General features: G+C 44.1%; 1 protein-coding gene across 1 annotated transcript in view; it reads left to right on the forward strand.

Moving 5' to 3' along the window:
• The window catches only part of LOC122810766, a 427,664-nt gene that overhangs the window by 86,459 nt on the left and 317,470 nt on the right, over positions 1-23,735 (forward strand). The window contains exon 3 of the mRNA XM_044082326.1: positions 1,872-2,687. Within this exon, the coding sequence (XP_043938261.1) occupies positions 1,872-2,687 (816 nt within the window). The remainder of the gene's footprint in view (positions 1-1,871; positions 2,688-23,735) is intronic.

Genomic DNA, 23,735 nt, shown 5'->3' on the forward strand with positions numbered 1-23,735 from the left:
GGCAAGCCTGTGTCAAAACAAACTATTTCTAAGTGGATTGGGTTTTGCATTGCTTTCTGTTATTCCCATCATGGCAAGGAGATTCCAGCTGGGATTAGGCCTCATTCCACTAGGGCTACTGCCACTTCAACAGCTTTTTTGAGGGGAGTGGCAACCAAGGATATTTTGGAGGCAGCTACTTGGAGTTCAGTGCATACTTTCTCTAGGCATTATCACCTGCCACTTTACTCTAAATCCAGGGCTGGTTTTGCCACTGCTGTTTTACAGGGCATCTTGGCAGCTCCTGCTTCCTTGTAGTTAGCCATCCTCCCTTACCTCTGCTTTGGGATTCTACCCAAGTGTAAGGACTGCAGCAATGTGAGATGAAGAACATAGTACAGTTTTGTACCTACCATAAATGTAGATGTTCGAAGATCCACATTGCTGCAGTCCAATTTACCCTCCCTCCTTCCCCTCTGTAGTTAGAGGTGGTTTTATGGTTTGGGTTGTACATATTGTGTATTTTGTATATATTGTACATATTGTTAGTGCAAGGGTGGTGGTTTGGTTGTTTGCTGTCTTTTGGTTTTGACCTTTATTTTTAGGGTCTTCTGACATCTGGGGCAAGAAAAGACTGAGGATATGACGTCGGTCATGCGCATTTGTACCCTGACGTCCTGATGTCAGTCAAATGCGCCTTGACCGACGTCAGCCTTATACTTTGATATTCGGGCCGACCGAGGACAGCGGACTACCCAAGTGTAAGGGCTGCAGCAATGTGGATCTTCGAACATCTACATTTATGGTAGGTACAAAACTGTACTTTTTTTCATATCAATTGTTTATTTCTTGTGAATGTAAGAAGGAACAAACGGTGTCAAAATGGCCTGCTTCCAAATGGTTGTCTAGGGAAATTACCTTTTGCTTTACTCACCATAACAACTATTCCAGGCAGGGTCAAGGCCTACTCTACCAGGGCCTTGGCTTAATCTATGGTTTATTGGAAAGAGTTGGATTTTAGAAGTATTCTAGAAGCTGTTACTTGTCCTCTGTACATAAGCACTCAAAGCCTGATTCCTTTTCTAGGTCTAGATCAGGCTTTAAGGACCATTTTGCAGGGGCACTTGTATTCTTCTCTCCTTGTGCCTCCTAAATGTAGTAAGGTAGGGTAATCTAGCCATATAGCTAAGTCTGTTGCAGCAGTGATCCAATATGATGAGCAAAGTACAGTTGTGTAAGTAAACTTAGCATAACATATGTTTGAATGATCACAGCTACAGTACCTGCTCCCTCCTACCAACCTCCTTATTTTGTTTTTATGTCAGGGTGTGGACTTTTTGTTCCTAGCATTGTCCTTTCAGGCTCCACCTCCCTCTCTCTTTTGCCAGTAAAGCTCTGAAGGGCTTCATGTTCTGATTTTTCTCTTAATCAGTTCAAATTGAGCTGCCTGACAGTTTGGCCATGTGGAATGTGTCCTGAAGCTTTTGTAGCTGACTGTTGTATCCTTGGCAGGATGCAACCCATGTAGCTAAGGCTAATGCAGCAGTGATCATTTGAACTCCATCATACAGATGCTAATTCTAATACAGGAACTAGGTTTTTGTCTAATAATCTATGAAAAATTATTAGATGAATTTTTTCATAAGAAATAAGTAGCTTCACTTGAATATATTTTGGTCTTTGTATCACTCTCCTAAGCGTATGTTAGGTCAACTAAGGGGAAGTTGGTTATAGCAGATATCTTCATTATTGAAGTCACAATTGTGGACAAAAGGCTGAATTTGCATATATTGTGTTGAGGAAAAGCATGTTCTTTAACTGCTGTATAACAGATTAATGTGGATGTAGCTCAAATTTGTGTATCTCAGTCATTTCTTTTTCTTGTTCTGCAGGCCTAATTTTGAGAACAGTCCTTTGTCAACTCACTCAGAGCCTGGCACCAGTCGATCTCTCTCTGGCGATATCACGTGTTGCATTCAGGTACCAGAGACCACCATCCTGTACTTCTTGCAAGAAACTGCTAAATTACTGCCACAGAAAGATATGGAAACCCTGTGCTCACCAGCAGAGGATTGTGTGCAAGGCATGGTTGCACATGCTTTCCAAAGTGTGAAGCAACGTAAAAGTGACATAAAGTTGGATGAATGGCAGACGCAGTATGTACCTGCTACCTGTGGGACTAATGCACAGTTTTGTTATTCCGGATCCTTTAATTTTAATTTCATACCAGCATTTCATGGATGTAGCTCAATGGATACTCTTAATCTTATCACTATGCAGTGTAAAAATTTGTCTGGTTCCGAAAGCTTGCATATTAAGGACTACTCTGTCAGCCACAGTGAAGCAGTAGTGGAAGGCAAACTCCCTAAGTCTGCTGAAGAGATTGTGTGTGAAAACAGTTGCTGCAGTGAGAAGCCAAATCCTGACAGTGGCAAAGTACAGCACTATGAAAATGTAATTGACTCTAATATGAATGAGAGAACTGAAGTGCCGGACTGTGACGGTCATCCTTCTCAAGAACCTTTGGAGGATCAGAAAGAAAGTGGAGTGAATATATTTAATGTAGTAGGCAGAGTGAGAACACCAAGGAAGCAGAGGAAACCAATGAAAAGTGCAGAGAAATGGGACCCTACATTCAGAGGTGCAACTTTAAAGTTCCAGATGAAGCATCGTGAAGGAGGCACCCTTGTTATAACGTCACAGTACAGGTAATGGATGTCTGAGCACTTAAAATGTTAAGGGATAGAAGGAGAAGAATTGGCTATCTGAATTTAAAGTTCAATGTGTGTTCATCCACGATTGCCTGATACAGCTGGAAGTTAGAAAGTTACTTTAAAGCATGTTGTAACCTCAGTAAAGTTGCCTGTATCTTTATATAGATGTACAGGCTTGAGAATCTGATCATGCTGCTCTGTAGCTGGGAATGTGTTGCAGTTGGTGATGGTGTATATCTTGCTTAGCAGCTGGGATCATAGGAAGTTACTAAGCTAATGGCCCTAGTGCCCTTACAAGCCTAGCCAAAAGTTATCCCCAAAAAAAGAAACCTCAGTCAGCACCTGTCGCCCATGTCAATGAGGGACACAAGTGGAACCCCTGGGACAAACTTGTGCTTTCCTATCCACTAATGATGGTTGTACTTGAAGAGGGTTAGTGAGCTACTCTGACATGTATGGGAAGTTTTTCCAGAGATGAGGCAGCCGTTGGGAGACGAACCTGTCTCTCCAGCAGGTTTGGATGATTTCTCACATTAGATTTAGGCCTTTCGAGTAGGTAATGCGCAAGGAGTTAGACTAACTGATATGGAGCATCTCTAGTAAGGCAGGGTCCGACATTGCCTTGTAGGTGAGACACAGATCACCTCTGAGCAATCTGTACAATACCGAGTAGAGTGGTAGTGATTTGAGCCTGCCCACATAAGACAGGTATTGGAGGCCATGGATTCTCTTTGTGAGGTATTTCTGTGGCCTTTCTGGTTTGTGCAGGTGTTTGGAAAGGTACATAACAAATGGGGTGTTGTACTCCTTTATTGACCTAATGAGGGAGAAGTACAGAGAGGTAATTTTTTCTAGATGCAATCCCTTTACTTATGAGATGAACCAAGTAAAAGGCTTTTCTGACCGCTGCCGCTACATGATGGTCGAATGTGAGATTGTCAACCTCAGTACCAAAGACTCTCACCACAGGTTGTGTGCTTAGGTGGTTGCCGTAGATGTGGTAATCAGTAGGGACTGTGCTTTTGCCAAATGGTATGATACTTTTTTTTTGCATTTAACTTAAGGCCATGGCTTTGGCACCAGTCATGTGTTGCTGTGAGACCCTTTTGCAGTATGTTAACATCATTTGGGGAGTCTGACAGCACCCAATTTAGTCCTCTGCAGACTTGGTCAGCCACAGGCCTTTTGTCTTTTCCTGGGCCTCTGAGAAGTAGATGCTAAACAGTAGGGGGTCCCAGGACAGATCCCTGGGGAACACCATTAGTGACAGGTTTGCTGTTGGGAGGTGGAGGCAGCTATTTTAACCTTGTTGGTCCTATCGGTGAGCCAGATGACCACCCACCTGATGAAATAAGGATTTACACCAAGTTGTGTTAGCTTTTCAGTGATGCTATAGTGGGGGATTGTGTCAAAGGCCTTGGCCAAGTCAAGGTAAGATGTGTGTGTACTCACTTTCCCTCCTCCATGGCCTTGGTGACCATCTCAAAGTCAACCAGGTTCAACAGGCAAGATCTGCCCTTCACTAATCTGAACTGGGTGGGGTCAGGTGATTGGAGATTGCCTATGTCCTTGCATATGAGATCCATAATAATACACTTCATGGCTTTACAAATCAGACTTGTCAAGCTAATGGGGCTATAGTTTCTATGGTCAGTAGTGGCACCACCTTTGTGCAAGGGGGTGACAATGGCAGTTCTCTACTCTGCTGGATTGAAGCATGTACTTGGGCTGTGGTTGAATAGGGTGCTTTAATGGTGAAGCTAGTTCTTCCTGGAGATGGTACTATCTGGTCCCATGGAAGCTATGATGTTCATGTTTTACTGTTGCAGTCCTCACATTTGGGTTATCTGTCTGCAGGTAGCCCTCCGGCGGCCTGAATACCAGAGTCTTTGAATTTCTGCGTCAGATGCTGTCGCTTCTTCCATGATGTCAGGTCGTCAGGGGTATAAAACATGCAGCCAACACCATTATATCAGTCTTTCTTGCAGTGCGGTGCCCAAAGCAGAAGCAGTTCACAAGTGCTGGTCGGCCTACTTTCGTTTTCGAGTTTCAGACCTGAAGTCTTCAAAAAGAAGTATCCCGTTGGGGATCCTTTATCCTTGTTCTAACTGATGTCAGAAAAATTAACAATTGTCTTGCCTGCAGAAAGCAAATGCCTCATAGAGATTTTCATTCTTACTGCGTCACCTGTTTAGGCCCAGACCACGACATCCCTCGCTGTCGGTTTTGTGCCTTGTTCAACACCCCAACTATTCGTCATCGGGCTACTTTTGTAGCTAAATACTTTTGTTCTCTATCTCCGTACTCCAAAATGGCTTCGTTAAGCCATCAGACTACAAATCTTGTGAAAAAATGTAAGGATAAAGACAAAGACAGACCGCATAGGTCCAGAACTGCCAACGATGCTTCCGTTAAGCTAGTCGCCAGTCCGCCATTACTCTGGCAGTTTTTCAGCCCCTGATACCCGCTACTACAGATTCGCAAGCCTCTCCTGAGACCCATTTGGAGTCCAGTATGCTGCGAGATGCTTCCTCGATTATGGAACCTGCGGATGTCTCTACCTTGGATGGGTTTGGAGCCGCTGTGCAGGCACCGGCTTCTGAGGGTGTATTCAGGCCTACCGATTTTCATATTAAACAGACTAATTCGTTTAAAGCTAAGAATACAGAATTTCTCAGGCCTAAAGCTCGCACTACGCCTAGAAAACAGACTACCAAACCGCATTCTCAGGCCCATATCCTGAAAAACAAATGATTTAGAATGGCTGAAGACCTTATTACCTTAATTAGGGGAAACCAGCCTTCCCCCTCTTGAGTCCTAGAACTGATTTTCTTTCTGATTCTTCTGATCAGGAATCTGATATCCCTGTTCCTTCTGCCTACCAGGATTTACCCTCATCTACTTATGAGGATTCTGATGCAGAGGATTCCATTTCCTCTGCTTCTCCTCCAGAAGACTTTTTCTTTTGGTGAAATCTTGCATACCCTTGGGGGAGCATTGCTGCTGGGAAAGCCAGGACTATTCAGAGTCCAAAAAGAGACTTGGGAATTCTTACTCCTGCCTCAACACAGGTCTCTAGCTATCCCTCCTGTTCTGGAGATAGTAGATGGTGTTTTCCTGGAATCCAGCCTTACCCCAGACACTTTGTCTCCAGCTCCCAGGAAACCTGACCGGTACTACAGGGTACCTGACTCTCACAAATTCCTCTTCAATAATCCTACTGTGGATCCAGAGACCATTTCCCAAGGACCAAAAGGAATTAAGGCTACTACTGCCAAAAATCCTATCCCTTCTGATAGGGACTCGAGAGCTTTAGACAGATGAGGTAAGAAGGTGTACACACTTCTGCTACTTTGGCCATTAGGACTTTATGGGACTACTTAAACAGGATTAAACAGGAAATTATGTTGATTCCTGACTGTGCTGAACACAAAGATTTGCAAGAGTTAATGCATTCTGCTGAACAAGTTGGCAAACATACTTTGCAATGTGGATGTTCTTCATCTCACATTGCTGCAGTCCTTACATATGGGTAGTCCGCTGTCCTCGGTCGGCCCGAATACCAAAGTATTAGGCTGATGTCGGTCAAGGCGCTTAAAACTGACATCAGGACGTCAGGGTACAAAAGCGCATGACTGACGTCATATCCTCAGTCTTTTTTGCCGCATGGTCCGATGCAGAAGCAGCGTTGCAAGTGCCGTTAGGTTCGGAGTTTCAGACCGAATCCAAGTTGGCCAAGTACCCCGTTGGGGAATATTTTGTTTTTTTCTTGCCTCAGTGTATTACCGGATGTCAGAAAAAGTGAATAACTGTATTTCTTGTGGGAAGCAGATACCGCATAGGGATTATCATTCTTTGTGCATTCCTTGTTTGGGGCCTGAGCACGACGTTGTCGGGTGTCGCTTTTGTGCTAGGTTCAATAAGCGCACTATTAAGCGAAGGTTAGATTGTGCTAGGCTGGTCTTTGGTAAGCGGTGCAATTATAATATGCCGTCGGACTCTCCGGCGCCCGCTTCTATGAAGAAGCGCAAAGACAAAACAGTTCAACCCAGGCAAGATGAGTCGTCCGTTCCGGACGTCAGTTCTTTAGAGGCTTCAGTGGAACCGGTGGTTCCAACGGAGACTTCTCTGGAGTCTCAGGGGGAGACTTTGATTTTGCAGGATGTGGCCTCTCTTGAGGCAGGTCAGGCTGAAGGGGCTTCTCAGGTTACTGTACTCCCCTCCCTTCCTAGGGTGGTTAGGCCCTCTCCTTCTGTTTCCAAGGCTTCTCCCAGAGGCAGGCCAGGTTTGGCTTCTGTTGGTGTCACTCCTAGTTCAGCAGGGTCTGTGCCTAAGAAGCACATGCTTAAAATGGCAGAAGATTTGATTACTCTGATTAGAGGTTCTTTGCCCCCTCCTGATAAGAGGCCTAGGGTGGAGCCAGAGTTGGGAAGTTTTGAGCAGGCTTGATGTTTCAGAGTCTTCGGCTGAAGACTTGCAGGAGTACTCTCCTTATTCTGATTCTGATGCAGATGATTCCACTCCTTCTGCTTCTCCTCCAGAGGATTTTTCTTTTTCAGAGACACTTCATTCTATGAGGGAACATTTTAAGTGGGAAGGTCAGGACTTCTCTGATTCTCGGAAAAGGCTTAGGGAATTTTTGCTTTTACCCCAACATAGGCCCTTGGCTATACCCCCTGTTCAGGATGTTGTGGAAGATGTGTTTTCAGAGGCTTCACTTAATCCTGATTCTCTGCCTCCTGCGCCTGTGAAACCGGATAGGTATTACAGGGTGCCTGAGGCTCATAAATATCTTTATAAGAGTCCTAGGGCGGACCCAGAAACTATTAGTCAGGGACCTAAGGGTGTCAAGGCCTCTGTTGTAAAAAATCCGGTTCCTCTAGATAAAGAGGCCAGAGCTTTGGATAGATGGGGAAAGAAGGTCTATACATCTTCTACCTTAGCTATGAGGGCTTTGAATTGCCAGTTTCATATGTTGAAATATCAAAACTTTCTTCTTTCTCAATTGAAGTCTAAGGTGGATGCTCTGGCGGAAGGCATTGAGTGTAAAGAATTACAAGATTTGGTGCATGTCTCTGAACAGGTGGGTAAGCATTCATTACAATGTGGTTTTGATGCTGTGCAGGCCTCGTCTAGGGTGGCTGCCACTGGTTCAGTTCTTCGCAGGCACGCCTGGCTGAAGGATCAGAATTTATCTGACCATGTTAAGACAAGGATTTTGGATGCTCCTTTGCAGTCTGATGTGCTGTTTGGTTCACCTGTGGAGTCAGTCTTGAAGAAAAAGGAAGGCAAGGCTAAGTCTATGCAGGCTGTTAAAGATTTTTTGCAAGTTCAGCCTCCGAAGTTTAGTAGGAATTGGCCTGCTAAGGGGTGGACGTATCCTTCTTATGATTCTCAGTCTAGGGGTAGATCTAGACGTGGTAGGGGCAGAGCTCGGAGTTCTTTCAGACCTAGAACAGGGAGTTCACCTGCACAATCTTCGGGTGAGGGCAGGGGCCAGTCCTTTCGTAAACAGGCCCAATGACCTACTTTTTCAGCTGCCAGATCCTTCTTGCCTGGCAGCACCTTTGGGAGGAAGGTTGGCACTCTTCAAGGAAAATTGGATTTTGATTACCCAAGACAAATGGGTATTGGATATCATACACCAAGGTTACAAGTTTTATTTCCATACCTTGCCTCCATTCAAAGGCATGCCAGACGTTCCTCCTCAGCAAAGACTAGAGGCTCACAAACAAATTTCTCTACTACTTCAAATAGGGGCCATACAACCTGTCCCTCTGCCAGAAGTGGGCCTAGGATTTTATTCTCGCCTGTTTCTAGTACCAAAGAAAGGGAACACGTGGAGACCAATTTTGGATTTATCCATCCTCAACACATATCTGGACATTCCCAAGTTCAAAATGTTGACGTTACAACAGCTTTTACCTCTGCTGGGCAAAGATCACTGGATGGTGACTCTGGATCTCAAGGAGGCTTACCTTCATGTTCCTATCAGGCTCAGTTGCAGGAAGTATCTGCGTTTTCGGGCTGGGACTTTTCATTATCAGTTCTCTGCATTGCCCTTTGGCTTATCTACTGCGCCCACAGTGTTCACGAAGGTTCTGGCTCCAGTGGTAGCTTTCTTCAGGCTAAGAGGAATACAAATCTATCCTTATTTGGACGATTGCCTGATTCTGGCCCAAGGAAAGGACGAACTTCTTCATCATTTACAGTATGTGATGGCAGTGTTAAGATGCCTGGGGTATTCAGTGAACGAAATAAAGTCCAGTCTAGTACCCTCTCAGGACATGTGCTTTCTGGGTGTGAGACTGAATACAGCATCCCAGATGGCCTTTTTGACCCCGGACAAACAAAAGAATCTTTCTCTTTACTTCCACCAATTGTCTCGTCAGTCCAGGCTGACTGCAAGGACAGTCCTTCAAGCCTTGGGGTTCATGGCATCTTGTATTCTGGTACTTCCCAATGCCAAACTGCATATGAGGAAGCTACAATGGTATCTCAAAAATGTATGGACGCAGCACTGCCAAGATTTGGACACTGTCATTCAGATAATACCTTTCATTCAAAAGGAATTTTTGTGGTGGGCTCAGGAATGTCACCTAAACAAGGGATTCTCTGTGACCCGACCAGAGGCGAGTCAGATTTTAATGACAGATGCCTCAGACAAAGCTTGGGGAGCTCATCTAAATGGAAAATGGGTACAAGACACGTGGTCTGCCAGACTTCAACATTTACATATCAACTTGAAGGAGATGTTAGCAGTCCAATTTGCATTGATAGCTTTCAAGGATTTACTTCTTCCAGGGCAGGTGTTGATTCAAACAGACAACACAACTGTCATGTGGTACATAGGTTCATAGGTTCATAGGTTAGTACTAAGCTAACTGCCCTTGCGAGCCATTTTAAGCTTAGCCAATTATCCCTTGTGAGACTCAAACCCTGTACCTTGTGTTTGTAAGGCAAACACCTTATCCATTAGGCCACCCTCCCAACCTCAACAAGCAAGGGGGGACGCATTCATATCCTCTATGCAGACAAGCAATGATTTTGTGGGAGACTGCTCTCAGTTTACAGCTAAATCTTCAGGCAAGGTTTCTGCCAGGAGCACAGAACTCCTTAGCAGATGTGTTGAGCAGACAAATTATGGATCCCCACGAGTGGAAATTGGATCCTCATGTATTTCAGAAATTGACAGTGTTATGGGGAACTCCAGACATAGATCTGTTCGCTTCTCCACTAAATTACCAGCTGCCAAAGTTTTGCACAAAAAGGTTTCATCCCACAGCTTGGAAAGTGGATGCTCTCTCATTCAATTGGAGCAATCTTCACGTGTATGCCTTTCCACCTCTGCCTCTCCTCCCAAAGGTACTCCTGAAGGTCAGACAGGACAAGCCAAACATGATTTTAATAGCTCCGGATTGGCCTCGACAGCACTGGTACCCATTACTGAGAAGTCTGGTATGGGAGCCTCCATGGCCTTTGCCTTCAATTCCTCACCTGCTATCTCAGGAGAACAGTCATTTACTCAATGTCAAACTTCACTCTACATCTAACAGCCTGGCATATTCTGTTTTAAACCCTGGAGGGTCTCTGCTTCCACAACAAGTTTTGAATGTTATTTTGGAGGCCAGAAGACCTAGTACAAGGAAAGTTTACGCAGATAAATGGAGGAGATTTTTATTTTGGAGTACAGCAAAGGACTTTGATGTTTCTAAACCTAATTTAAGTGTTGCTCTTCAATACCTTACTGAGTTATTGGACAAAGGTTTGTCCTTCTCCTCTATAAAGGTTCATGCTGCAGCGATTTCTGCTCACTATGACTGTGACCCACCATTATTTTCTCATCCTTTGTTTAAGCAATTCCTTAGAGGGGCAAAGAATATAAGACCCCCACGTAGAGCTCCTACTCCTGCTTGGGATCTCAATTTTGTGTTGGAGAAACTCACTCTACAACCTTTTGAGCCTGCAGCAACTGCAGAGTTGAAATATTTATCATGGAAGACTGCTTTTTTGTTGGCCATTACTTCTGCGAGAAGGGTTTCTGAATTGCAGGCCCTTATGGCGGTTGAACCTTTCTTAATTTTCCACAAGGATAGGGTGTCTTTGCGTACTAACCCTTCTTTTATGCCTAAAGTGGTTTCTAGTGTGGCTTTAAACCAAACTATTCATTTGCCTACTTTTTATGCAAACCCCCAAAATAAAGGGGAGAGGATTTTGCACACTTTGGATATACACAGACAGTTGCGATATTATTTGAGCAGAACTAAAGGGTTCAGGCAGTCTCAGCAGTTGTTTGTTTCTTTTGCTTTGGGTTCTCAGGGCAAACCTGTTTCAAAACAAACTATTTCTAAGTGGATTGGTTTTTGTATTGCTTTCTGTTATTCCCATCATGGTAAGGAGATTCCAGCTGGGATTTGGCCTCATTCCACTAGGGCTACTGCCACTTCTACAGCTTTTTTAAGGGGGGTGGCTACTAAAGATATTTTGGAAGCAGCTACTTGGAGTTTAGTGCATACTTTCTCTAAGCATTACCACCTTCCACTTTACTCTAAATCTAGGGCTGGATTTGCCACTGCAATTTTGCAGGGCATTTTGGCAGCCCCTAATGCTTCATAGTTTTGCCATCCTCCCTTACCTCTGCTTTGCGATTCTACCCATATGTAAGGACTGCAGCAATGTGAGATGAAGAACATAGTACAGTTTTGTACCTACCATAAATGTAGATGTTCAAAGATCCACATTGCTGCAGTCCAATTTACCCTCCCTCCTTCCCCTCTGTAGTGAGAGGTGGTGGTGTGGTTTGGGTTGTACATATTGTAAATATGGTTAGTGCAGGGGTGGTTGGTTATTTTTTGCTGTTTTTTGGCTTTGGCCTTTCTTGTTAGGGCCTTCTGATGTCTGGGGCAAGAAAAGACTGAGGATATGACGTCAGTCATGCGCTTTTGTACCCTGACGTCCTGATGTCAGTTTTAAGCGCCTTGACCGACGTCAGCCTAATACTTGGTATTCGGGCCGACCGAGGACAGCGGACTACCCATATGTAAGGACTGCAGCAATGTGGATCTTCGAACATCTACATTTATGGTAGGTACAAAACTGTACTTTTTGATGCTTTAGAAGCATCTTATAGGGCTTCTGTCACTGGGTCTGTACTTAGAAGGCATGCTTGGCTTAAGGAACAAAAAACTTGCCAGATCATGTTAAAGCTAAATTTACTGGATGCACCCTTAAATCAAGACTGCCTTTTTGGCAACAAAGCAGAAGAAGTCCTCAAAAGGATGGAGGAAAAAGCTAAATCTATGCAAACTGTTAAAGATTTCTTACAAGTACAGCCTCCTAGATTCAGTAGGCATTGGCCTTCAAAGAATTGGTCTTTTCTAGTCCCTTCCAGGCCTTCTCAGCCCAAGCCTAGGAGCAGCAGACCACCAAGACTTCAGTCTCAGGGTATGCACAGATCTAAACAGTGGGGGGCTCACACTTCCAAAGCAGGGAGTAGTAAGCCACCCGCATATGGAAAAATGGCACAATAACTTATCCTTAACTCTTCCAAGCCCTGCTCAACTACTTGCTCCCTTAGGAGGAAAGCTCGCCCTGCATGCAAAAAACTGGGAACTCATTACCCAGGAGAAATGGGTTTTAAACATAGTTTCCCTAGAATACAGATTCCAATTCCACTCACTCCCAACCCCAGGTGGATGGCCAGACCTCCCCCCAAATCAGTGGGCGGAGGCCCCAAAACAAGTGCTCTCTCTCCTCAGTATCAGGGCTATTCAACTAGTCCCAGCAGAACAAAGGGGACAAGGTTTTTATTCAAGACTGTTCCTGGTTCCCAGAAAAAAAACCTCTTTGCATCCTATCCTGGATCTGTCTATTCTCATCACCTTTCTGGTGGTTCCAAAATTCAAAATGCTAACTTAACAGCTTCTTCCTATGCTAGCTCAGGATGCTTGGCTGGCAACCCTAGACTTAAAAGAAGCTTACCTACACATCCCAGTAAGGGAATCCTGCAGACAATACCTATGTTTCGGGGCGGGCTCCATGCATCATCAGTTCTCTGCACTTCCCTTTGGCTTATCTACTACGCCCAGGATATTCACAAAGTGCCTAGCTCCGGCCATTGCATTTTGCAGGCGGAGAAATATTCAGATTTACCCATACTTGGATGATTGCCTGATTGAGGCAGAAAGTCGGAACTTGCTATTGCAGCACCTGCCATTTGCAAAGAGACTTCTAACCTTGCTGGGATACACAATCAATGAGAAGAAATCACACCTAGTACCCTGCCAACAGATGATATTCCTGGGAGCAAGCTTGAACACAACTTCCCAGATGGCATTCCTCACTCCGGAGAAACAAGTTTATTTGACAACCTACTGGCCACAAAAACCCAGCTATCTGCAAGGAAAATCCTGCAAGCCCTGGGGTTCATGACCTCTTGCATTATGTTAATTCCATATGCAAGACTGCATGTGAGGAAACTTCAATGGTATCTAAAGAGTCTATGGTGTCAAAATTATCAGGACCTGGAAACAAGGATTCCTATCATTCCATGTCTATGGATAGAGTTCCTTTGGTGGGCAGAGGCCTGCTACCACAACAAGAGACTCCCTTTCACTCTACCCCCTGCCGCCCAAACCCTAACAGACACATCAGTCTATGCATGGGGGGCTCACATGGCAGGGCAGTGCATTCAGGGCAAATGGAACCCAAAACAGATGCACCTGCATATCAATCAAAAAGAAATGTTAGCTGTACTGAATGCTCTGACGGCCTTCAAAGACCTTATTCTTCCAGGACAACTATTGGTAAAGACAGACAACACCACAGTTATGTGGTACATAAACAAGCAAGGGGGAACCCATTCCTACCCACTCTGCAGACTAGCCATGGCTCTGTGGAACACAGCCTTGAGCTACCAAGTGAACCTGCAAGCTCAATTTCTGCCAGGCAAACTAAACTCACTGGCAGATGACTTGAGCAGAAATCTCATCGACCCACATGAATGGAAACTGGAACCCAAAATATTCAAGCTCTTGAACAAATGGGGGACACCAAAGGTAGACCTGTTTGCCTCCTCTCAGAACTACCAGTTGAACAAATTCTGCACCAGAACTACCCACTGTTAAGCTTGGAAAGTGGATGCCCTGTCCTTTACCTGGGAAAGCCTCTCAATTTATGCCTTCCCCTTCTGCCTATCCTCTAGAAGGTTCTACTAAAGATCAAACAGGACAAGCCAAGGACAATACTGATTGCCCCAGACTGACCACACCAGCACTGGTGCCCCCTTTTGTGCAGTCTGACAGTGCTGCAACCATGGCACCTGCCTCAGACCCCTTCCCTGCTGTCTCAGCAGGTGGGCCAGATTCTGCACCCTCAGCTTCAAACCCTGAACCTTGCAGCCTGGCTAATTCCCTGAGCTCACCTCTAGCAACCCTCAGCAAGCAGGTGCTCAATGTCATTCTTGAGGCAAGAAGACCTAGTACTAGAAAATCCTATTCAAAAAAGTGGAAAAGATGCTGTTCCTGGAGCCAGGCTCAGAGGATGGGCACAACCGTGCCCAACTTACCTCATATTCTAGATTACTTAATGCTCCACAAAGGCCTATCTTTCTCTTCAATTAAGATTCATGCCCCTGCCATTTCAGCACATTATAATACTGAGCCACCCCTCTTCTCCCATCCTCTGCTAAAACGATTCCTTAGAGGGGCCAAAAATGCAAGACCCCTCAGGAGAGCTCCCACTCTAGCCTGTGACCTTAACTTTGTATTGGAAAAGCTCACTCCTCCCCCCCTTTTGAACCAGCTGCTACAGCAGAGGTGAAATTCCTTTCTTGGAAAACAGCCTTACTTCTAGCCATCACTTCAGCAAGACGAGTGTCTGAACGGCAGGCCCTCATGGTAGTGGATCCCTTTATTATCATCCATGCTGACATGGTTTGCCTCAGGATTAATCCATCCTTTATGCCCAAGGTTGTGTCTAGTATGGCTCTAAACCAGTCCATTCATTTCCCTACCATTTTCCCTAACCCTCAAAATAAGGGGGAAAGGATACTGCATTCTCTGGACGTGCACAAACAGCTTCGTTTCTATTTGGACAGGACTAAGGCTCTCAAAATCTGACCAGCTGCTAGTTAGCTTTGCTGCAGGGGCAGAGGGGAAGGCCATTTCAAAGCCAACCATTTCCAAATGGATAGCACACTGCATCCATTTCTGCTACAAACATCATGGAAAACCTACTCCACTGGGGATAAGAACACATTCCACCAGGGCTGCATCTACCTCTACTGCATTTCTCAGAGGAATCCCTACCAGGGACATCCTCGAAGCTGCAACCTGGAGCTCTGTACATACTTTCACCAAGCATTACCACCTGCCTATCTTTTCTAAATCCAGAGCTGGATGTGCCACAGCAGTCTTACAAGGACTGATTGCTAGCCCTAATACTCTTTACATACATACAAATGTTTCAAGGATGGGCATTAAAGCCCTTCTAGCTTGCCAATATGCCAAAAAACTTCTTCCCATAATAAATGCCCAGGCTGTTCTTAAAAATATCTAAACTAGTACTTGCTTTAATGTAATTTGGTAGTCTGTTCCAAGCATCAGCTAATCAGTACACTTCTCATTCTATAGAATCTTCTACATAGGTTATCTGATTCTCTAGTACTTTTTGATAACCCCAAACATTCCCAGAGGTAGCTGTCTCTAAATGCCTTGTATACCTGAATAAGATCTCCTCTTAAATATCTGTAAGAGACACTGTACAAGTTCAGATATTTTAGTCTTTCATAAGTTAGATTTTCACATCCATGGTTGCCCTTAGTATATTTCCGCTGTACCCTTTCCAGTTTATTCTTTCTTGTTTTCCTATAGGGTTTCCATATTGTTATTACATACTCAAGTTTGGGTCTAATGTAACTAACAAACAATGACTTCATTATGTTTGATTTCCTACACTTTATAAATCTTTTTATATAACCTATAGTTCTATAACTATCATTAACCAGTTGGTTGATATGATTAGAGAAACTCTTAGCTGAATCTACCCATATACCCAGGTCCTTAAATGAGTCTACAGTTTCAAATATTCACCTTTTAGTTTGTCTTCCAAATCTCATATGCTTAGTTTTTGGTACATTTGATACATTTATCAACATTTTATTCTCCTGTGCCCAAATGGTCAATTTATTCAAATTATTTTGCCGACATGCCTTATCTGTAACACTTGTAATCAGTTTACCCAATTTCAGGTTGTCAGCATATTTACTGTAGAACGCCTCAGATGAAAAAGTAAGGTCTGAAAGATGCAATCTAAACAAGTAGGGGCCTAGTACAGAGCCCTGTGGGACACCTTGACTGTGTAACCAAGGATTTCACCTGTCCAGTTGGTGTGTGATACTTGCCATGTCCTATTTGTAAGCCATGCAGCTATCCATCTTATCAACAGTACATCAATATCTAGTTGTACTAATTTATTGATCAGTGTTTTGTGCATGACCCTATCAAATGCTGAAGTTAAATCCTATATAAATCACATCACAGCACAATTTTTCATTCATAGTTGTTATTATATTGTTATAGAACACTGTCACAGGTGGTAATAGATCTATTTTCAACATATGCATGCTGATATATGGTTTCAAGTCCCATCCTGTCCAGTTCTGACAATAACTTATCCAGTATTACCTTCTCCATTATTTTTCCACAACATGAAAGTAGACTTAAGGGTCTATATGATTCTGTGTTTGTCCTACTCCCCTTTCCCTTAAAGACAGGTTTAATAAGTGCACGTCTCCAACCTTGAGGAATCTCCCCATATTTATATGACCTAGTGAATAATAGATGTAATGACTGTGTAAGTTCTTGCTTAAGTGTTCTCAAATCATTGTTACTTATTCAGTCTCTTCCCTCCACTTTGTTTGGATCCAGTTTGCACAGTTCTTTTTCAATATAATCGAATTTGATCACAGTATCTGGGGTTACCTGGATGTCACTTGGACAACTTGCTATCCCTTTTGTGGAGCCAAACTGTTTTGCATAAGATTTTGTAAATACATCTATAATCTGTTGTCTGAGAATAAATTTCAGAATCTGCACACAGTTTATCAATGTGTTTATCATTACTCCTTCCACATCTTATGCATCTATAAAAAGGTTTCCTAATATGCTCAACCTTCTTCCGGCTGCTCCCGTTGGGGGTCACCACAGCAGATCAACTGTTTCCATTTCCTCCTGTCCTCTGCATCTTGCTCTGTCACACCAACCACCTGCATATCCTCTCACCACATCCATAAACCTTATCTTAGGCCTTCCTCTTTTCTTGTTACCTGGCAGCTTCATCCTTAGCATCTTTTTCCCAATATACTCTGCATCCCTCCTCGGCACATGTCCAAACCAACGTAATCTTGCCTCTCTGGCTTTGTCTCCAAACCTTCCAACCTGGGCTGACCCTCTAATATACTTATTCCTAATCCTGTCCATCCTCGTCACACCCAGTGCAAATCTTAACATCTTCAACTCTGCCACGTCAAGCTCCGACTCCTGCCTTTTTGTCAATGCCATTGTCTCCAACCCGTATAACGTAGCTGGTCTCACTACCCTCTTGTAGGCCTTCCCTTTCACTCTTACTGGTACTCGTCTGTCACAAATTTCTCCTGACACTCTTCTCCACCCACTCCATCCTGCCTGCACTCTCTTCTTCACCTCTTCCACACTCACCATTACTCTGAACTGTTGATCCCAAGTACTTAAACTCAATCACCTTCGCCACCTGTACTCACTGCATCCTCACCATTCCTCTATCCTTCCTCTCATTCACGCACATATATTCTGTCTTAGTTCTGCTGACCTTCATTCCTCTTCTCTCTAGAGCATATCTCCACCTCTCCAGGGTCTCCTCTACCTGTTCCCTACTCTCACTACTGATCACAATGTCATCTGCAAACATCAATATGCTCAATATCTTTATATAAAATTTCTTCAAATATTTCTTGATCTTGTCTTAACACTATGCTTAATCTGTTTGTCCAGCTTATTTATTTCAGTTTTCAATGTTGTAGTTAGACCTCTCTTCCATTTCTTCTATTTTTTGTCTCTCACCTTAATACGGTATCTTGTTCTTATGGAAATATACCCCCCTGGTGTTACATGCCTAGATCCTGATGTTAAACATTTTTTTGACTTTTTGCACTCTAACAATTTCTCTCTCAAAACTTTCCATATTCCATCTGCAGTTTTTCCACTGAAAACCTCACTCCAGTTAGTTTTATATAGCAACTTTTTTGCCTCCCTATAATCTGCAATTAACCTTCTGTGCATTGGCTTAGATTTCAGTTTGGCAGAATTATCTAGCAACAAATGAACCTTTATGACCCCATGATCTCTGCACATCAATGGTGGTAAAACTTGACTTGAAGTTACAGTAATTTCTTTAGGAACACAAACAATATCTAGTATATTCTGTCCCCTGGTAGTTTTTTTTACAATCTGAAGCATTTGTTGATGTTCATCATGTTTCACTGTTGCAGTCATGACTGTAGGGTTCTCCCCTGCCGGCAGGCAGCCCTCGGTCGGCCAGAATCCCAAAGTCTGGGTCCGGCTTCGGTTGTTCAACTCTGCTCCCTGACGTCAGAGCGCCAGGAGTATAAAGCTGACAACCGACACCATCTTCTCCAGTCTTTCTTGCCGTGCGGTGATAGCAGTTCGCAAGTGCCGGTCGGTAGACTCCTGATGAATATTTCTACTTACTTCAGTCCGAAGACTTTTTTCTCCTCTCAAAGCTAAGTACCCCGTTGGGGAAACTTTTTTCTTTCTCCACTCCGATGTCAGAAAAAGTTAATAATTGTATTTCATGTGGGAAGCAAATACCTCGTAAGGATTTTCATTCTTACTGTATTCCTTGCTTAGGCCCTGACCACGACGTAGCTAGTTGTCGGTTTTGTGCTAGATTCAATCAGCGTACAATCAAGCGAAGGTACGATTTTGCTTTTCATTACTTTGGTAGGCGCTTTAACTACAAAATGTCGTCTGTCACGGTTCCATCTACTGGAGTTCACAAGCGTCGCAAGGATAAAGACAGGCCTCCGAGGTCCAAATCTGATGATAGCGCACATGTGGAGCCAGCTTCAGGTTCGGCCGTCGTCAGTGAGGTGCTTTTGCAGCCCCTGTCGTCAGCCATTTCAGAACCGATGGCCGAAACGGACTCTCATGAGGAGCCAACCAGGCCTTTAAATATCTCTGTTGCAGGACCTTCGGGCAATGCTCCTTCGGATGGGTCCGGAGCCGCTGTGCAGGTACCGGCTTCCGAAGGGGTTTTCAGGCCTACTCAGCTTCAAGTAAAGGCAAAGCCTAAGACAAAGGCAAAGACTCCTTCTAAATCAAAGACTTCAGCACAGGCCTCTTCTGACCTGGCTCCCAAGTCACAGAAACAGTTACTCAAGATGGTGGAGGATTTACTCACAATGATTAGGGGTTCTCATCCCCCTCCAGACAAAAGGCCAAGGCAGGATGTTTATTATGATTATTATGATTCCTCTGATCAGGCTTCTGTTTACTCAGTTTCTTCTTCTGATCAGGAATATTCTTTCCCTCCTTATGAGAATTCTGATGCGGAAGAATCCATTCCTTCAGCTTCTCCTCCTGAGGATTTTTCTTTTGGGGAAACTCTGCATGAAATGAGGGAACATTTCCACTGGGAGGGACAGGAGTATTCAGAATCCAAGAAAAGACTGAGGGCATTTCTTCTTCTACCCCAACATAGACCCCTGGCTATTCCTCCTGTTTTGGATATTGTGGATGATGCCTTTTCAGAGGCTAATTTAACCCCCGATTCTTTTCCTCCTGCTCCTGTTAAGCCTGATAGGTACCACAGGGTTCCTGATTCCCATCAGTTTTTATACAAGAATCCTACTGCTGACCCTGAAACCATTTCTCAGGGTCCTAAGGGTGTTAAGGCCGCTACTGCCAAAAATCCTATTCCTACTGATGAAAAGGATTCTCGAGCCTTAGAAAGATGGGGCAAAAAGGTGTACACTTCTGCTACTTTGTCCATTAGGGCTTTAAACTGTCAGTTTCATATGCTTAAATATCAGCAATTTCTCTTATCTGTCTTAAAACAAAAATTTACTTCCATTTCTGCCTGTGCAGAGGATAAAGAATTACATGACTTATTGCATGCCTCTGAACAAGTTGGGAAGCATGTTTTACACTGTGGATTTGATGCCTTGGAGGCTTCTTGTAGGGCTGCGGCCTCTGGCACAGTCATTAGAAGACATGCATGGCTAAAGGAACAGAATTTACCTGAACAAGTAAAGGCTGAATTATTGGATGCTCCTGTTCAGCATAATGTTTTGTTTGGATCTAAAGCTGAAGAGGTGATTAAAAAGATGGAGGATAAGGCGAAATTCATGCAAACAGTTAAAGATTTCTTACAAGTACAGCCTCCTAAATTTAGCAGGAATTGGCCATCAAAAAACTGGTCCTTTCCCTCTTCAGGCCTCAAAGGCATAGATTTAGACGCTCCAGAGGGAGGCCTCAAACACAGGCTGCTTATAGACCAAGGCAGTGGACTGCTTCTACCCCTAGGGGAGGAGAGGACAGACCACAGTCTCAAAGGAAACAAACTCAATGACTCCCTTGGTTGGGCTGCAGGAACGTCTTGCCTGGAAGCCCCTCTCGGAGGAAAACTCCCTCTTTTTTTTTTACCAAAATTGGACTCTAATAACCCAGGACAAATGGGTTTTGGATGTGATTTTAAGAGGTTACAAATTCCATTTTCATACTTTACCAAGGCCAAACGGCTGGCCAGACCTTCCAAAACATCAATGGTCGGAGGCCTTAAACCAGGTGGAAGCTCTTTTGGCTATGAATGCCATAGAACTGGTACCTCTTTCGGAGATGGGAAAAGGGTTTTACTCAAGGCTCTTTCTAGTCCCAAGAAAGCAAAATTCATGGAGACCCATTCTGGATCTATCGTTCTTGAACACCTTTCTAGAGATTCCAAAATTCAAGATGCTTACTCTACAGCAGTTACTTCCAATGCTGTCCAAGGATGCATGGATGGTGACTTTGGATTTAAAGGAGGCATACTTACACATTCCCATCAGGCAGGATCGCAGAAAATACCTCCGGTTCAAGGCCGGATCGAGGCACTTTCAATTCTCTGCACTGCCCTTTGGATTATCTACTGCGCCCAGGGTCTTCACCAAATGCCTGGCTCCAATAGTAGCTTACTGCAGACTCAAGGGAATTCAAATATACCCTTATCTGGACGATTGTCTAATTCAGGCAGACAGCAAGCATGTCTTACTCCAGCATCTACATTTTGTACAAAGCCTCCTCAAATTCCTGGGATTCTTTGTAAACATAAAAAAAGTCAAATTTGACACCATCACAAGAGAACTTTTCTGGGTGCTCTTCTAAACACTACAACCCAGATGGCTTTTCTGACATCCGAAAAACAATTACAGCTGGCTTCAACTTTCAAAGCCTTGGCAACTCTAACCCATCTATCTGCAAGGAAATTCCTGCAGGCTTTGGGTTACATGGCCTCCTGCATCCTTCTCGTACCATATGCAAGACTACACATGAGGAAAATACAGTGGTACTTAAAAAGTGTATGGTCTCAGCATTACCACAGTTTGGACATACTGATTCCTGTCCTTCCTTGCCTTCAAAAGGAATTTCTTTGGTGGTTCAGGGCATGTGCTCTAAACAAAGGGAAGCCCTTCCGTCTACCTCCTGCCTCTCAGATTCTAACCACGGATGCCTCGGATTATGCTTGGGGAGCCCATTTTCAGGGCAATTGTCTGCAGGGCCTTTGGACAAAGGATCAGAAGCACCTGCATATCAACTTAAAGGAGATGTTAGCTGTTCAGAAAGCTCTTTTGGCCTTCAGGAATCTCATACAGCCAGGACAGCTACTAATACGGACAGACAACACCACAGTTATGTGGTACATAAACAAGCAAGGGGGCTCTCATTCCTACCCCCTTTGCAGACTAGCCATGGATTTATGGAACGCAGCTCTAACTTGCAATCTGGATCTTCAAGCTCAGTTTCTACCAGGAAAACAAAACTTACTGGCAGACAGTTTGAGCAGAAACCTTTTGGATCCACACGAGTGGATGCTGGACACCAAAATATTCAGGATGATAACAGCACTATGGGGATGTCCTCACATAGATCTCTTTGCATCCCATCTAAATCATCAGCTGCAGATTTTTTGCACCAGGACATTCCACAGACAGGCTTGGAAAGTGGATGCCCTGTCCTTCAGTTGGAGGAACCTCTCGGGATATGCCTTTCCGCCTCTACCTCTTCTTCCACGAGTTTTATTGAAGATAAAACAGGACAAACCCAAGATCATAATCTTGTTGGCCCCGAATTAGCCTCGGCAGTTTTGGTATCCAACTCTAATAAACCTATGCCTGGAGCCCCCTTGGATTTTACCTCTGTCTCCGAACCTTCTGTCCCAACATCAGGGTCAGGTTCTACACTCTTATGTCAGAACTCTCAGCCTAGCGGCCTGGTTAATCTAGGGCCTTTGATTTCTTCTTTCCTACCCAAGCAGGTCATGGATGTCATTTTGGAAGCTAACGTCCTAGCACTAGGAAATCTTATGCGGGAAAATGGAAAAGATTTTGTTCCTGGATGCAGGCTCAGGATTCTGATCCTCTTCTTCCTAACATTACTTTAATTCTACTTTACTTGACGGATCTCTTACATAAGGGTCTCTTTCTTTCTCTTCCATTAAGATTCATGCTTCTGCTATTTCTGCTCATTATAATACAGACCCTCCCATCTTTTCCCACCAGCTCATGAGACAGTTCCTCAGAGGAGCTAAGAACTTAAGGCCTCCTAGATCTCCTCCTATTCCTGCTTGGGATCTCAATTATGTTTTGGAAAAACTAACCTTGCCTCCTTTTGAGCCTGCCGCTTCTGTTGACATCAAGTTTTTAACTTGGAAGACCGCTATCCTGTTGGCACTAACCTCTGCCAGGAGAGTTTCAGAGTTACAAGCTCTTATGGCGGTGGAACCTTATATTATTTTTCATCACGACAGGGTATCTTTGAGGACTAATCTGACCTTTATGCCTAAGGTGGTTTCCAAAGTGGCTTTAAATCAAACTATCCACTTGCCAACCTTTTTCCCCACTCCTCAAAATAAAGGGGAGATGATCTTACATTCCTTGGATGTACATCGACAGCTACGTTTTTACCTGAACAGAACCAAGGACATCAAAAAATCTGAACAATTGTTTGTTTCTTATGCTTCAAGTTCCCAAGGTAAAGCCATTTCTAAACAAACCATTTCTAAATGGATTGCTCATGGAATCAGATTTTGTTATTCACACCATGGAAAGCAAATCCCAGGGACCATACGGACTCATTCCACCAGAGCTGCTGCCACTTCTGCAGCCTTCCTCAGGGGAGTTCCTACCAAGGACATTTTGGAAGCTGCAACTTGGAGTTCAGTGCATACTTTCTCTAAGCACTACAATTTGCCTCTCTACTCTAAGTCTAGGGCAGGCTTTGCCTCTGCAGTCTTGCAGGGCCTTTTAGCCGCTCCTTCTTCTTTATGACCACCTCCCTTTCTTTCAGCTTTGGGATTCTACCCTACAGTCATGACTGCAATAGTGAAACACGATGAACATAGTACAGTTGTGTACACCTGCCATAAATGTAGATGTTCGAGTGTCTTCACTGTTGCAGTCTGGGTTTCCCTCCCTCCTGTCCCCTCTTATTTTTACTTTTGTGTGGTTCCTTTTTTCACCATTCTTCTGAGGTGTATTTGCAAAGGTTTTGGGACCATTTTCCTTTTGGGACTCCTGACATCTGGGGCAAGAAAAACTGGAGAAGATGGCGTCGGTTGTCAGCTTTATACTCCTGGCGCTCTGACGTCAGGGAGCAGAGTTGAACAACCGACGCCAGACCCAGACTTTGGGATTCTGGCCGACCGAGGGCTGCCTGCCGGCAGGGGAGAACCCCTACAGTCATGACTGCAACAGTGAAGACACTCTAACATCTACATTTATGGTAGGTG

Source organism: Protopterus annectens, chromosome 9.part0 (assembly GCF_019279795.1).
Source record: "Protopterus annectens isolate FY-2018-M chromosome 9.part0, PAN1.0, whole genome shotgun sequence".
Taxonomy (NCBI): domain Eukaryota; kingdom Metazoa; phylum Chordata; order Ceratodontiformes; family Protopteridae; genus Protopterus; species Protopterus annectens.